This window comes from Callionymus lyra, chromosome 2 (assembly GCF_982586985.1).
Source record: "Callionymus lyra chromosome 2, fCalLyr1.hap1.1, whole genome shotgun sequence".
NCBI classification, from domain to species: domain Eukaryota; kingdom Metazoa; phylum Chordata; class Actinopteri; order Syngnathiformes; family Callionymidae; genus Callionymus; species Callionymus lyra.
Window position 1 is genome coordinate 18,498,749 of NC_141819.1, and position 16,498 is coordinate 18,515,246.

General features: G+C 39.4%; 1 protein-coding gene across 1 annotated transcript in view; it reads right to left on the bottom strand.

The window, feature by feature from the left end:
• Positions 1 to 16,498, bottom strand: part of LOC148085773 (cadherin-2-like) — a 68,690-nt gene that overhangs the window by 15,911 nt on the left and 36,281 nt on the right. Inside the window, exons 4-12 of the mRNA XM_087783861.1 lie at positions 15,275 to 15,448; positions 12,540 to 12,695; positions 10,315 to 10,459; positions 10,037 to 10,209; positions 8,733 to 8,870; positions 8,199 to 8,384; positions 7,630 to 7,883; positions 4,612 to 4,754; positions 141 to 368 (exon numbers count right to left, since the gene is read on the bottom strand). Of these exons, the coding sequence (XP_087639987.1) occupies positions 141 to 368; positions 4,612 to 4,754; positions 7,630 to 7,883; positions 8,199 to 8,384; positions 8,733 to 8,870; positions 10,037 to 10,209; positions 10,315 to 10,459; positions 12,540 to 12,695; positions 15,275 to 15,448 (1,597 nt within the window). The remainder of the gene's footprint in view (positions 1 to 140; positions 369 to 4,611; positions 4,755 to 7,629; positions 7,884 to 8,198; positions 8,385 to 8,732; positions 8,871 to 10,036; positions 10,210 to 10,314; positions 10,460 to 12,539; positions 12,696 to 15,274; positions 15,449 to 16,498) is intronic.

The following is a 16,498-nucleotide window of genomic DNA, read 5'->3' on the forward strand; positions in this document are numbered from 1 at the left end:
GATATAAAGCCATTACATTATGACCAGATGATTTTTGTAGACTTTCAGAATATTAGACTAGAACAAAAAAAAAACAACATTTATTTTGTAGTCAAATCGTTAAAATCACATTCTTCCAACTGAAAATCAAAGAAACTGACCATTGAGGCGAGCGAGGGTCCAGTTTCGCCGGACGTCAGATGGGGGGTTGGTCAGCTCGAAGGCAAAAGGTCCAGCGTTGGTGTGATAGTCCGGATCGTTGGCTGTGATGTTGATGCCGTTCGGGTCGGGCTTCTCGCACATCTCCACCTCTGGAGGGAACACGTGGGGGGCGTTGTCGTTGATGTCCAGCAGGTACATCTGGAGGGTTCCGGTGCCGGTCGCGTTTCCTGCCCACAGAGAAAGAGACGCAAAATTGTCGTCACACGAATAAGTAATTCCACAAAGTTTAACATTATCGTCTTTACTCTGCAGCGTAGCCGAGAGAGAGAGAGATGCAGACGAGTGAGAGAAAAGCTGCGAGAAAGAATTTTGAATATTGTTTTTTTTTCTAAAAGCTTTGAATGTGCTACTCATATAATTAACAGTGCGGGCCCTTCAAGGAAAGCGAGTTGAACCATCGCTCCGGCCCCAGAGGTGTTCATTCATTCATTCAGTCATTACTCGAACAACTGGTGACGCATAAGAAAGATGAGAGAACTTTCTAAACTGCCCAATAAGGGGTTTGAAAAGGGAAACGATGGCCTCAGAGTACAGATGATTGACGGATCAGCTGCACCTTGTTCTCTGAACTCCTTTCATTTCTTTAAAAGATTGTGATATATTGGGCGAACGAGAACAACTTTATACTTTAGAAGGAGTCGTCGGAAACATCCATTCAACATGTCTGCATTTGTTCGCTGATATGGAAGCTGATATCCTTGTTTAAAAGTGAAATGAAACCCCCTGATTGATCTTTGATGCGTCCCAAAGGCACGTCTTTGGAACACTGAAGTGAACTTTAATCAAATTGGAAAATGTTTTCCATGTATTTGGTGTTCATTTTGTGGACGATAAGAGTTAATTTCATATGAAATGTACATGCATCATTCTACCATGTAAAAGACCCTCTATAGCTTGTTTTGATTGTTCATAAAAGTTAAATTTGTACTATTATATAAACTACATTTGTACATTTGTTGCCTTTGACAAACAAAAGCATACAAGAGACATGAAATGAACACATAATGGATGGAGTCAGACGGTAGAGCAGCTCAATGAGGAAACATCAGGTACTGTTCAAGGTGAATCCACGGGACTGAACAGGAAATCGTCACATGATAATGAAGTTCATTCGCAATGCTGAGCGTTCACCTGCTGGTCATCCGGGCTTTATCAGTGCAGAGCTTCGGGGCTCAAGCACACACTTCAGATGACCTTGTGGTCAAAACGGTGCACATTAACGCACAACGCCTTCATGAGCCCTCCAGCCACGCACAGCCCTCGTGAGCATCACACACACAGAATCCTCAACAGCAAAAACGCCCTAAGAAGTCTTAAAAGAAAATCGATAGTGTCGGAAATATAAACTAGGAAAACCTCATTTCATCCACGACACGGTACGAGCTGTGGGTCCTCGCTCTGCGACACTAGGGTCTGGAGCCAGTTAAAGAAAAGTGGAAAGTCAGAGGGAGCATCTGGTGTGAAAGCTGAGCCAAATGAAACATGTGGTCCACCTGCTGCGGCAGAAATACAACCCAATGAAAAATGTCAACACCATCCAGGAAGCAATTATTTTTATTTTAGGCTCATGTTTACCTTCTATTTTTAGATGCAAGTGAAGAAAAGCTACAGATTTTTTTTTAAGTTTAACAATTAAGCTCTTTGAAAGTGAAGAATTAAAATGATCCTTTCTAATAGAAAAAACTGCACATGAGTAGATTTTTATAATCTTTACAGGTACGTTAATGTTCAACTAAAGTATTTGACTTTGTTTACCTGAAACTATATCTACTTCATTGAGATAAATATAGTGTCTAAGTATAAGGAAACAAACAACATATGGTAGCTATTATATACATTGACTTACAGTTTATTTCTCTAGTTTAAACTCCAGTGTCTGCAGATTGAGAGGAGAACTCGTGTTATTCGTGACTATCCGGATGGTACTAATAGAAGAACTTCATTAAATCTCCTTCCTCTTGGATTCCTGGAGACGAGATCCGCAGAACGATTAAGAGGATAAGGACTGAAACTATACAAGTAATCTCAGCTGCACATCGATTTGAATCAGAGGCCACCGTTTAATTTATGAAATGGAAAAGTTCTGCATAGGAAAATGGAAAAGAAGCCACATTAGCATGCGTGCCCTTTAGTCTGGTTTTGTATCCCGCGCTCGGACTAGAAAAGGGAATGTGCGAAGTCAAACAGGGCGATCGGAGCACAGTGGGGCCTCTGTGCGGAGGGGGAGACAGGATGGGCAGCAAGAACCAGTCACATTCATGTTCATCAATATTCCACTTAACACAGAGAATCCTTTTTATCTTGGCACTGGACAAGACGGGATGAGTATAATTGGGAGAATGTGGGGCTGAAAGTCCGCACTGTGCAAGAAACGTTACACATAACGTCACGCATTCATCTTAAGATTCCAGACGATGACTATCGTTCAGAGTATGAAATATCTTCTTGAACAACAAATACTTCAAAACCCGGAAATGTTTCACATTTTCAGTTGAGTTGGTTTAAGCTTAAATAACAGATTCAATATCAACTCCACTATGCTCTGCTGCACAATTAAACAAACTGTATTTTTATTGATATATTTTCAGCTTTTATAATATTATTTATAAAGGTTTTTTCTTTCTCTTCTCTTCCCTTTAATGTTGTTAATGTGTTTGCATTTAAAGGTGTTTACATATCGTTTCTTTGCAATAATAACAATAAAAATACAGATGTTTTCTCATGTATAGTCCTCATTGCTCACCATGATTACAATATACATTAAAATATTAATGAATGTAATTATAGCCAATTTAATAAAGCAATAAAAATACCAGAAAACGTTTTTCAAGTAATAATTAGTTGCTTTTTTTTTGCAACTTAAAAATGCTCAATGTGCCAATGTGATTTAAGAACTAAAAAAATGAACCTTAAAATCCTTCTTTATCACTTAATCTGAGTAGAAATGTAGTTGCTCACCTCTGAGTTAAGACGATGAGTTATAAAGTAAGAAATATGAGGTCGAATTAAGGAAATCAGGTTTGTTAACCCTTGTATTGTCTCTGGGTCAATGTGAACAACATCCACCATTACATATGTATTTATGGAAGCCAGGGAGGTTGGGATACCACAAGGGATACCACAAACACATTTTCAAAACTTCGGGTCATCTTGACCCAGGAGAAAACGCAAGGGTGAAGAATGAAAAGGACATATTTACAAAGAAAACACTCTCGACTTTATAGTTAGGAATAACTACATATTTATGTGGTCAACACAAAGTCTGGGCACGTCAAACAACGTTGCCATGGCAACGCGGTTTTTCCTCCATCACAACACGTCAAGAGCAACCGAGAGCAGACGCTAATGAAACATCTGTGACTGGAGCCAGTCGAAGCTCCGGCAGGATCATGTTTCTGTCTGCACCGAGCTGGCCCTGCTCGGCTGCTCTCTGAGGTAGACTGCTCAGTGTGTTGCTGCCTCATTGTGTGCGTTTGTGTGTTTGCACTTCTAAACATGTTTATGCACTCAATCAATGTGCATATGTGTATCTTTTGGGAGTGTGCTCGGGCCAATTGATCCGCATGTTTGTCCAGGCGTGTCTAGGTTTGTGTAGAAAATGCACATGCAGGCGTGTGCGAGTTTGCGTGCTTCACGCATGACTGGGAGGGATTTGTTTGTGCTCATGCATGAACACACGTTTAGTGTTTATGTGCAGGGAAATACACAAGTCAATGTGTGAGTCTATGTGTGTGTGCTTTCCTGTGTGTTGATGGATGCAAATGTGTGGTCATTGTGCACTTAAATTGTTTGAGTTTGTAAACTACTTTGGTGTGTGATTGAAGGGTGTGCGAACGGTGTGTTTGTGTACATATATTTGCTAATGAATATGTAAGTAAGTAAGTAATTAATATTTATTTATATAGCGCTTTTCGAGACCAGGGTCACAAAACGCTTAAACAATCAAAACAATACTCAAAAAAGTACATACTTTAAAGATCAAGATAATACTGAGAACAACACAGGAGTTCGAGAAATTCAAGGAAAAGCCTGAACAAATAGAAACGTCTTAAGATGTTTCTTAAAGGAGTCAGTAGATCCATCATCTTGAGTTTATATGCGCAAATGTGTCTTTAGTCTTTGTTGTGTGTTGTGTTCTTCCTTTTGTGCATCTTGGATTGATGTTGGATTATTTATGTCTGCATTTGTAAGTAAGTAAGTAAGTAAGTAATATTTATTTATATAGCGCTTTTCCAGACCAGGGTCACAAAGCGCTTTAACAATCAAAACAATACTCAAAAAAGTATATACATTTGTGTTTTCTTTTTACACCGAAGAGTGTCTGTGTAAATAAATACAGTACAATGAATGTGTTTGTGTGTTGCTGTGTTATGAAGTGGTGTCCTTGTGCGTTTGATTCTCATCCCTCACCGCTATCCGTCGCCTGGAAGGTCACGTTATAGATGTTGTTCTTGACGTACGGGGACTCCCGGTCAAGGATGGCGATGGTGGAGATGCGACCGTTCACGGGGTCGATCTCCAGCCATTTGGCGGGGTCAGACACCTTCGAGTACCTGCAGGGACAGCGAGACAGAAGGAGGGTAAGAGACAGAAGAGGATCAGACAAAGAAAGTTCTTTATCCTGCCGTCTGGTTTAATGGAAGAGCTCCTCGGCACACGGTCAAGGCTAATTCATTTACATTCCGTTTCAATCTTCAATCATCTACATCTTTGAGAACGCCGACTGCATTTCACTTGTTTGATGATCGACCCGAGATGTCCTCCAGTACACGACTGAAACGCTCAAATGTCACTTTAATAAAAAATACAACAGGAGGAGGACAGGCGGAGGAGCGAGTCACCTCAATAGGATTTTACTTTACTTGATTTTACTGACATTAAAATGACATAGAGGAGCAACGGAAATCGACGACGCAATTTCTTGCCAACAAATTATTTTGTCAATAACGGTCATTGACGTGAGCGCTTGTGTCTTTCTGACGGGAAACAAATGTGCGAGTCGGGAAGCAAGGGAAGAGGACACATTGAGGGAACACTTCCAAAGTTTAGGGGGCGTTTCATTTCATCGAAGGAGCGGATAATATGCTCAATTTGTAAAGCAGATGTAGCATTTCATGGCAGCACGTCTGTGATGAGGGAGCATGACGGACGGAGAGAGACGCAGTTAAGAATAGGTTTGAATGTATTTTAGTCAAACTCGACTGGTCCATATATGAGTGCAAGTTTACAGAAGCAAGAAAAAATATTTCAACTGGTTTAGGATTAAACACATTGCGGAGTTTTACAGGAGAAACTTCTACTTCAAAGATGACGAGCAAAGGATTAATTTATATTTCTTAAAGTATTTTTTCAAGAATATCTCAAGACGAATTAAAAAAATATCAGATCATCATAGTCACTTCCTAATGTGATTAGTGTACTTATTGATCAAGATGGACAACTAAAGATTGATCAGAATTAGCCGTATCTTTTAAATGTTTATCATTACCGACTAAAGTTGTACTTTAAGTGTTGCACATTACCCAAGTATATACTATCAATAAGTTCATATAACACAGTGTATAGTGTAAGATAGTGGTGCATAATATAGAATTGAACATTTGAAAGAGGTTCCATAAGTTTGTTTATAATGTAAATATAAAAAAATTCATCTAATCCATGAATCAATTTTTTTGTGTCAATATGTGTTGCCACAATTTTCTACAGGCTTAACTTGAACACCACTTGAAGGGAGTATTAACCCATGATCTCATCGCGGACCAACATCCTATTAAATGACAGCTTTATATCGTGGACAACACGAACAACAAATTTTAAGTTTGAATGAGCTCCTTGGCAGAGGTCTGCACTCTAAGAGTGCTCTTCTTTCACACGTTTCTAATTGGTCCAGGGGAAGCTTAGGACAAACGCATCAGCAAATTACCCACACAAAAGAAACAGCCCAAAATAATCTACAGAGCACAATACACTCACAAAATGTGCTAAAGCTTTTATCATTGGCTGTTGCTAAGCTACAAAGACACCGGCACCACATTTAGAAACAAATGGTGGGATGTAAAAGGGAAGAATAAGGGGACAGAAAGCAGCCGTCCTGCAGGCAGTCTGCCGTACACTCCTTTTGTTGCCGCTGCTGCAGGCTTCCATGAGCAGACACTCTCAGGAAATGCCATCATTTCTCCATAAACAAGCTTCTCTTATCTCCAAGTACACACAGATCAGTGGGAAACCTTCGTAATTGGAGAAGGAAAAGGTTCCTGCTGTTCTGATCTGAGGCGTGTGGCTGCCAAGAACAGGTAGCACGGGTGAATGTTCAAGACACAGCTACAATAACAGGAGTCAAGAAACACGCTGGTGTCATATCCCAGGTTGTAAACTTCAATCAGGGAACAACAAATAAAAGGGAATTTTATGAACACAGTTGAATATGTACTTTTACTGATGGAAGCGTATCTTGAAGTTGAGAGACAACTGTGTTTATCTCCAATTTCATGAGACAAAGAAATAAAAAAAATCTATTGGAAAAGAGAAATGTTTGAATTAGGTTGACTTTTATTGGCATTTCAAGCTTTTGAATGTCTAATTATCAATTATAGGAAAAACACTAGAGTTGCCTTTGTTGTTTTAAATTATTGTAATCGGTATCATCTTTAAAATAAAATACTAAAACTGGTGCACAAAATAGAAAAAGGTTCATCTAAATAAGAAGTCTGTCATTTTAGTGATTTAATCTTCCCTGCTCAAATGACAAAAAAAAACATTTTTTATCTGATTATGATGCATCAAACAATTCCTGTAGTGTCACTCTGAAAAAGATTGTTTCCATTGTGCATTTTGGTTAGTATCGACTTTTAAAAAACCTGCAATGTTGCAGTGGTCAATAACGTAAGAATCACTGCGGTGCTTTCTAAGGGCAAATGATATCCTGAAGAGCAGTTTGGTGTTTGACTTGAAAAAAATAAGAGACATCTCACAACATTCAGTGATGATGATAAGGTCGGGACATGAACGTGAACTGCTATGAATCAGTTTGTAGTAGTTATCAGTAGTTTTTTTTTGGAAACTGTGAAATGGTTACACAACAAAACACGGTTATGTAAAAATGTTGGCATGAAAATGTGTCAATAAAAATGTTTGCCTAAATGTTTAAATATAATTGCATGAATTGACTAAAACTAGATGAATAGACTACATGATTTTTTTAAATATTATGACATAACAGGACGAATACTTTTAGTTGACTGAAGCTGGACTAGATGAGAGTGAACGTGCCCTTAACTAATAAACTGACGCATAAATGAGACACACACCAGACTACAACAAAAACATGTAACCATAAAATAATTTAATCTAATCTATATCTTAAACAAAAAGATTGAAAATGTAAGGATTAAGGTAAAAATGTGAGACAGTCTTGACTGCAATTCTTACCGGATAGTTTGCCTCATGAAGCGGTCGGGGTCTTGGGCAGTGAAGGTGGTCAGCAGAGACCCGGCAGGGAGACCTTCTTCCAGCTTGATAGTCTTCGGGTTGGGGCTAAACTCCGGACTCTCGTTGACGTCCAGGATTCTGACGGACACTGTAGCGGTCGACTGTCGCGGCAGGTGGATCCCTCGAGCCAGGGGGGCCTCGTTCTCCGCCTCCACGGTCAGCATGAACGACCGGGTGAGCTCAAAATCTATGGGCTGGACGGAGAGAGGATTGTGTTGGTTACAATTATCAAAGACTTTAATAAGAATGTTTAAAAAAACGATTTTTTTAAACATAAAACCAAGGACAGAACCAAATAAATTCATAATTAAATGATCTTTTGATCCATAAGTGTAATATTATTATCCCTCTTGTAGACCAGTCACACTTCAAAACTGAATGAAGTAAAAGATCATTTTTTAGTTATCTGGCCTTGAAAGAGAAAAAGACAGAATATACTGTATATTCCTTTCAACAAAATCTGATTGTATTTTTGCCAAAAGCCAGAAAATCCTCGACTCATTCTCTACCTTGACCACGGTGAGCAGCCCCTCGTTGGTGGTCGGGTCGGTCGGGATGGAGAAGCGTCCGGTGGGATCTCCAGCTATGATGCGGTACACAGAGATCCAGGCCGGAGTGTGAGGCTGGTCCTTATCCGTCACCGTCAGGTTGGACACGATCACATTCACCCGGTTCTCTTGGACCTCGCCAAAGTACTGTCAGGCAGACAAAGAGGCAGAAATGGTTATTGATGCTGCACAACACGGAGGACAATCATCAGCATGTAATCGCTAACTGCAGCCTTATAGTGGATTCTTCGTAAGACACTGCACCACAAGACTGGAATAGAGGAGTGGATGTTATGGCCAAGCTAAACTACCCACAAGCCTCTTGTTTATGTTGGATGCAGTGAATTTTAAACTCTCACATCGTCTGTCAGTGTGTATAAAATCAGATACTGGAGTGTGGAAGAGATGGAGGTGGCTTTGCCATTAAGGGGCCCTGAGGGATTGTATATGTGTGTGTGTGTGTGTGTGTGTGTGTGTTTGTGTGCAAGTACTCACTGTGTCTGTGGTAAACTCTGGAGGATTGTCGTTGACATCAGTTATTTTGATGACAGTGGTGGCAGTGTTGGACAGACCATAGGTCGGGTTCCCCTCCATGTCTGTCGCTTGGATGATCAGTGTGTACTGGTTTACTTTCTGAAAATCAAACACACACATCATTAGATAAAACCACAACAACATTCTGTTTTTTTTTTACTTAATACTGCATATCTTACATTTACTTTTGATATAACTATTTAACATAGGGCGACATATAGAAATAAAAATGATAATTATTATACAAGTAAATATTTGTGTTTAATTAAGCCATTTATAGCTTTGAAAACTAAAATTTTAACAGGACAATTTTTTTGTATTTTCCCATTAATATATTAATTATATTTATCATTTTCATTTTATATGGGATTTTTGCTAAAGATATATTTTTATTTAAATGTGCATCTTACAGGACTTTATTTGTATTTATTTTTTTAAACGTACTGCTGTATTTCAGTATTTAGGTTAATATTTTTAATTTTTTTAAATTTCTTGTCAGGTGCAGAAAGATTATTTGTATATTATTATCTACCTAATTATTAGCTACTGTTGAATAAACATAAACGTGACATGCTTTGTTTGATTTTGACTAAACTTTGCATTAAAAATATCGGGATCTATATCGTAGATCAACAGTCAGGCTAAATATATCACAATATAAATTGTGGTCCATATCATGCTAATTCTTCTTAAAACTAAATGGTGTTTTTTTAAAAAGTTCATGACTTACACTCTTGACTTTTTTTTTTTGCCTAAAAAGTGAAATGTTTATGCTTTCAAGCAAAAAAAAAAAGCTGTTTGCTGCAACAGAAAATATGTTTTGTGTAGTTTTACTCCCAAACTCAGTGAATATGAAACATCTAATTCCCAAAAAATATAATGTATAGTATAGTAACATTTAATGCCCAAATCAAATCCTATCACGCATCAATGCTGCCGACTTTCATTCCATCTTAAATGATCAAGATCTTCTTGGGACACACTGTGTAACACTAGTACTGCTGAAGAGTGAAGCTGAATGGAAAGTTGTGTCAGTATTGTGTGGAAAACGAAGAAAAAAACCCCCCCTTTATTTATTCAGTGTTGCTTGACGGACATAAAGCGTCAATCTTGTACACTTTATATTCAAATGTACAACAATTATTTTCACGTGGGGACGTCGCACGCTTGTCGGGAAGATAAATCTATTTTGTTTCGGGATAAAAAGCGTCCAGCTGCGGACGAGACAGACACTTCATCATCCGCTGAGAGCCGAGCACACCCACCTCCCGATCCAGTCCCGCTGCCACAGTGATGATGTCACCAGTCCTGTTGTTAATGGTGAACATGTTGGAGGAAGGGCTCTGGGGGTTCTGGGAGAGGATCTTGTATCTCAACATCCCATTGGCAGTTTTTGGATCATCCTTGTCCACTGCTGTCACCGTCATCACAAACGAGCCTGCGGGGGAAACACAGCAAATATGCGTCAATGAGTGTCACATTCAATGTGTGTCATTTACTCAGAGTGGGGTGCGAGTGTTTGTGTGTGTGTGTGTGTTAGTACCAGGCTTGGATCCCTCTGGCACTGAACCATTAAACATGGTGTGAGTGAACTCGGGTCGGTTGTCATTCTGGTCAATGACATTGATAACGATGTCGATGGGGTTCTCCACTTGATTTCCGTTAAGATCCACGGCATGAGCTCGCAGCTGCACACACACACACGCACACACAAAACACAATCTTTAGTGTTGAGAACCGGAATAAACAGCATTTGTTATTCTCTAATCAAAATGTTTTTATTCATCCCTCAGTGACCTAAAGGCAAGAATAGAGAATCACAATGAATTCTATAGTGGGGTTGTTGAACTTGGAAAACTTCATGAGCAAGATACTTTAGTGATGTTGAAAAATACAAGCCCCTTTCTTCAGACTTTCCCGAGGCCAAACTTAAAGAACAGTAAGAAAATATTGTGTGCCTCGGAAAGAAAAACTGATTTGCTGGATAGAGAAGAGGGCGGGACAAATAATTATCCAACCATTACATTAGGTTAATTTAAACTTTTAGAAAGCTTTTTTTATTTATGATCCAGGAAAACATCTCAAACCTCACACTTAGGGGGATTAAAAAAAAAAAACAACACAAGAAAAGGTTGGACAACACAGTGACTTAATACTTGAATACGAGTTAAAGGGTCCAAATTTGCCCAAAACTATGCCAACTCACTGTGATTTCTACAACCACAAGGACGTCTCAATGGTCACTTGAATTGATTTGTTTCCTATGAACCAGATGAGCACACGAGTGGTTGATATTATCAGACTATTTCATACAAACCCTAGTCTGGCTGAGAGCTGCCGTGGCTGCATCTAAATGGCTTGACATTCAAAAATCCACCTTCAAGTGCTTTTTATTTCCTTTAGATCCAATCCTTATCGTGAAGCTTCCTTAAAGTCCACTTGCTGGTAGGACTTGAGCTGTGAAGCTGGATGTTTTATTAATATTTGGCTGCCTAAACTTCAATTTTTTTTCCACCCAAGAATTGATCCTCATAATCACTATTGGCGTCAGGTTAAACAGCGGGGTCAAAAGTCGAGGATGAGACCATAGATTGGAGTTGGACTGAGGATAAAGCAGTTTTTCTTAATCCTCCTGATGAATAAACATGCAGACCGAGTAGACTTCCTTGTTTTGACAACTACATCCAATCACATGAATATTTATCAGAGCTTAAATACAAACGCTCTACTGCAACACCAGTTATCTCTGTCATGGTTCCAGTCGTGTGTGTGTGTGTGTGTGTGTGTGTGTGTGTGTGTGTGTGTGTGTGTGTGTGTGTGTGTGTGTGCTTGTGATCAAAAAAGGTTAGACTTCCACTCTGGGCTGTATTAGATGGAGTGAGCAAACACCCACCGCGGGTTTGAAAGCAGCATTGGGCTTCATGTGCGAACAGAGATGAGAGGGAGATCCACGAGACGATGACAGCAGAGATGAAACTTAACCCAAACACTGAGGCTGACATGTGCTGGCGGGGGAGGACTCATCTGTCGTCAGAGTGAAATCATCTCTGGGACTTTTTTTTTTTTTTAAACCTTATTAGTGAATTTCTAATTGAAAGAGAATTAACAACCTGCGTTTTAAAGGATGAAATGAAGAAAACTGCTCTATCCAGGTGCAGCACATTAATTATGAAGACCAGTTTACTCACTTTTTAGGCTGGGAAACAAATACATAAAATAGAAATGGTTTAATCTTATTTTATTTATTCATTTTTGACTTAAAAACCTAGTTTATTTTCCACCCTATTAGGCACACCAGATTATAAAGCGCACGTACAATGAATGGCGTATTATATAACTGTTTTCATAACGACACTCGCTCATACCGGTGGCAGTAATATCACTCCATAGACTTCCGCCACGATGTGACGAGCATCGTAAATCCCAACCCGTGATTACGCAATGACGTTATCCCGCCCATGGCTCAGTCGGCGCAGAGTCATGAAAGTGTTTGTAAACAAGTCACCCACCAGGTAATGTGCATATATAAGGCGCTCAGGATTATAAGGCGCACTGTAATTTTTGGAGAAAATTAAAGGCTTTTATAGTGTGGAAAATACAGTAATATGTATTGTAGACAATTGTCCTTTACATCTAAACAACAGTTTTGTCCCAGCTGGCAGGAAATAACTTTTTCTAGAAAAAGTTTTGTGTTTTTAACATTCAAAGTCACTGATCTGTGAACGTGTTCTTAAACAATGGTTTTAACCATTTGTACTCCACACTTACATGGAAGTTGGAGATGTGCTCTCTGTCCAGGGGTTTGGTGACGGACAGCTGTCCAGAGATGGGGTTGATGATGAAGATGCCGGTGGGAGGCTGGTCCGCGCCGGGTCCGGTCACGCTGTAGCGGAGCATCCGGTTCTTGTCCCTGTCTGAGCGGATCTGAAGGGAAAAGAAAAGGGAACTATGAGAAACAATTACTGTTGTTAACACATTAAAGGAAGTCATTTCGACTTATCAGATTCAATTCTCTATTTTAATCTTTTTATTCACACTGAATTAATGAACTAAAGTTTATCACACGTCACATGAGGAGCTGTTTAAACGTTAAATGTCGAAGGCATATGCGTTCACAGATGTATAATTATCACGTAAATGAATATAAAGTATACACAATGACCCATTTTTCTATAATAATACAATACCTGTATGTCCGTTTTAAACTTGTATTTATACTGAATGTACAAATAATTCCTAGAACTTTATTGTATAACTTGTCAGTTTCACATATCATTTTTTTTTTCATTGCAAAAAGTTACACCAGTGGTGGATGAAAGCACCATTAAAGCGATGCAGTTATCTGAACATAAATGGCGTTAGCGCCACTGAAGTCTCTCAAATATCAAAAGCTTTAAAAGCACAATCATTGTCTCATGTATCATCTGACGGCAGGGTTGCGTGGTCGACACCTCTGGCTGCGAGCGAGCAGGCCAAATCTGATTTGATGCCTGACACGCGCACACACACACACACACACACATGAAGCCTTTGCGGTGTCGATATGATTAGAACTAGGGAGAGAAAGGCAGCGTCATGTCGACAGGTCTAGACACACATAAACAAACATGTTTTCACAACTGATATAAATCGGATCAAAGAAGAGATGAGCAGAAAATCCAATCCGTCCCTTCAGACCACATTTGTCTATCTGACCTCAATATTTGACCAATTTTTACAAGCAAAACAATCTGATCAAAGGGATTTTTATTTTCTGAAAAGGGAGGTACAAAGACTGCAGCCGGACTCGCATCATAAGACGGACCAAAGGTAGCTTTCATGTAGCTATTAGACGCTGAGAGCACACGTCACACCAGGTATCTGGTATCAATCCATATGAGACGTACAGACTGAGAAGTACACTGTAATTTTAATTAAATTCTTTAAGATCCCTTTTAAAGACACGTTCCATTTTCAAAGTGCAAGTAGGTGCGGCCTTACAGTGCGAGGTAAGATGCATAAAGATCTTCATTTCAGAATCATAAAGAAGGTCGACCGAACAACAGACGTTTAACTTTGAATGAATGGCAGCAACATTGATTCCATCAGTAGCAGTGATTTTTATCAAGAAATGTGTATAAAAATAATCTTTTTGGAAGTAAAATAGTCAGAAGTTAAACCAGGAAATAAACAACAATGCCGTTGTTGGAACAACCTGGGGTATTTAAAAAAAAAAAAAATAAAATAAAGGAAAGTTCTTAAATATTATTGACAGACATAATGAGTGGTTAAGATTGGTGTACATTTATAGACTCTCAAGAGAGAAAAGAAGGAGAAAAGAGAGTGAATTCAGGCAGATTATGGGCATGAAATTACAGAATAATCCCCAAATCAACATTTATTAAATATGGTTTAAATCCAATTAAAATTTGCAGAAGGAAATTAAATTTCAGAAAATCACCTTTACTTTCATAAAATGGTTTAGATTTTACTAAAGTTATCTCATTCCCTCGACCTGACCCCTAAAACCCTCATTAAGAGTTTAGTAGATTACCAAATTTCCAAGAACTTTTTTTTTCATGAAAATTGGACTCATTCTTCTGCCCTTTTTTCACACCCTTATAATTAGGAACAGATATTAGTATTAGGAGTTTGTCAAATTTGAACATGTTTGAATTTTACACTTCCAGTACATTTAAGAATAATTCTGTTTATTCATTGTTAAGATTCTGCCTCAGAATAGCTCGTCATCTTTCAGAGAATTTCTCTTCATCCACTTGAGTTTTCAACAAATTTGATTTCTTCCACAACTAATGGATGGACGACACTCTTCCAATCGATACATGGCTGCTGACCCACTACGTTTGTCAAGTCGTACCTGCGGCTCATCGCTGGGTTTAATTGGCCGTTGCTATCAAATCATGAGCAAAGATCGATCAAAGCCAATATTTTCATCGCGCAGTACAATAAGCTAAACTAATCATTTTTCCGCTTCGCTACTGTCCTATTAGAATAAACCGTTTGTTAAAGAAACCATGACCTGCAGTAGCATCAGTACAGATGAACATTAGAGCAAATATGAATAATGAATACTCGGTTCAAGAGGGAGAAATGAAGTCAACAAATTAAACTATTATGGGACTCAAAAAAATCCATGCAAAGATAAGAACAGCATGTGGTTCTTCTGCAACTGTGTAATCATTTGTGACTGTGAACCATCCTCGGCGTGCCGTACCGGGCGACATCCCAAGGGTCCCATGTGGCCGTGTGATAATGGTTTTGAGCGAGGTAAGGGCGGGAGCACCTGATACAAATCCTTAACTGGGTCAAACACAAGTTAGTCCGCCACGATTTAGACCCTCGACCTGCACTAGTGGATCCCGAATGTGAGAAGATGTTCCAGCTTTTATGAGGCAGAATGTTTCATCACACAAATGTGTTTACACCGTGCTTCACTCACTCTATAAACCTCAGAGACGGTGTGTGTGTGTGTGTGTTAGTGTGTGTGTGTGTGTGTTACTTACTCGCACTAAGTCCTCGGGGAACTGTCCGCGTGAGTTCTCCGGGACGTTGATAGGCGGAATGACCCAGTCCCTCTTTACACGCCTCAGAGAACCATCACCCTTGACAACCACGCTGCGCCAAGGAAACAGGATCTCTGGTACCTGCTGAGTCACTGTAGCATCACTGGGCTTCACCTGCAGAGACAGTAAACAAGAAGTGAGCCGTAAACACACACACACACACTCTCACAGTAGTGGCTCGCTTGCACAGACAACACGCTGACAAGAAGTAGTGAGTCAGGATATCTCTGACCTCCTTCTACGGATTAATGCGCTCATTATAGAGCTTCTGATAAATGGCCACCACCTGCCCTTGTTTCTGCTCGACTGCCTGTGTACTCTGCCTGGCCACTGATCTGCATGTCAGGTCAGCAGCACTCGCTGAGCCGTGCCAGGTTTCCTTGAGTCAACAAGTGAAAGTCTTTATCAGCGCAGCCTTAAATAAACACAGCATGTTTGCATCGCAGATTCTTCCAAACATCATTATGATTCCCTCCATCGGCCTGGGATGCAGGGGAGGCAGCGAGCTGGAATGTGGGGGACTCACTCGATGAAGGATGAAGGACTCACAACGACTCACTTTACAGATGGGAATTACAGCTTAATTACTGGTGGCTCAAGCATGTTTGGCTAATGAGGTCAAAGAACTTCTCAGAGTTCACGCCTCACATTTTAAACACACTCCCCCCAAACCAGTGCGCAGTGGCCTGACTCAGCTTTCTGTAGAAACCACCACTTTTTGTTTCGAAACATCGTGACCCTTGATTGGACCGAGTTGGATAATGTTGTGTACTTTCACAATTCAAATATGATGTCAAGGTGAGTAAAACTTGTAGTATTGTCATGGGGACCTCACTGTTTTTCTTGAGTTTTAAGGTAACCATAATAAAAAAAGAAACACTAAAAAATACTGAATACTGATTCTATCAGGAGGTTTTGCTTTATTCATGTGGGCAGTGTAGCATAGTCTCCATACATATTTATATAAATCTCAGTATATTAGACGAGGGCAAAATGCGATTCATTGATTTAACTTAATTTATTCGACCCTCATGAGGTAAAATAAAACCCCAATGCTGTACTTTTTTACTCTAATATTCATTAATTATTCAAGTGAAAAAATGTGTTATTTGTTTTAGGACTCCATTGTAAATGTTTTTATTTGTTTTAATTAGTTTTGTTATG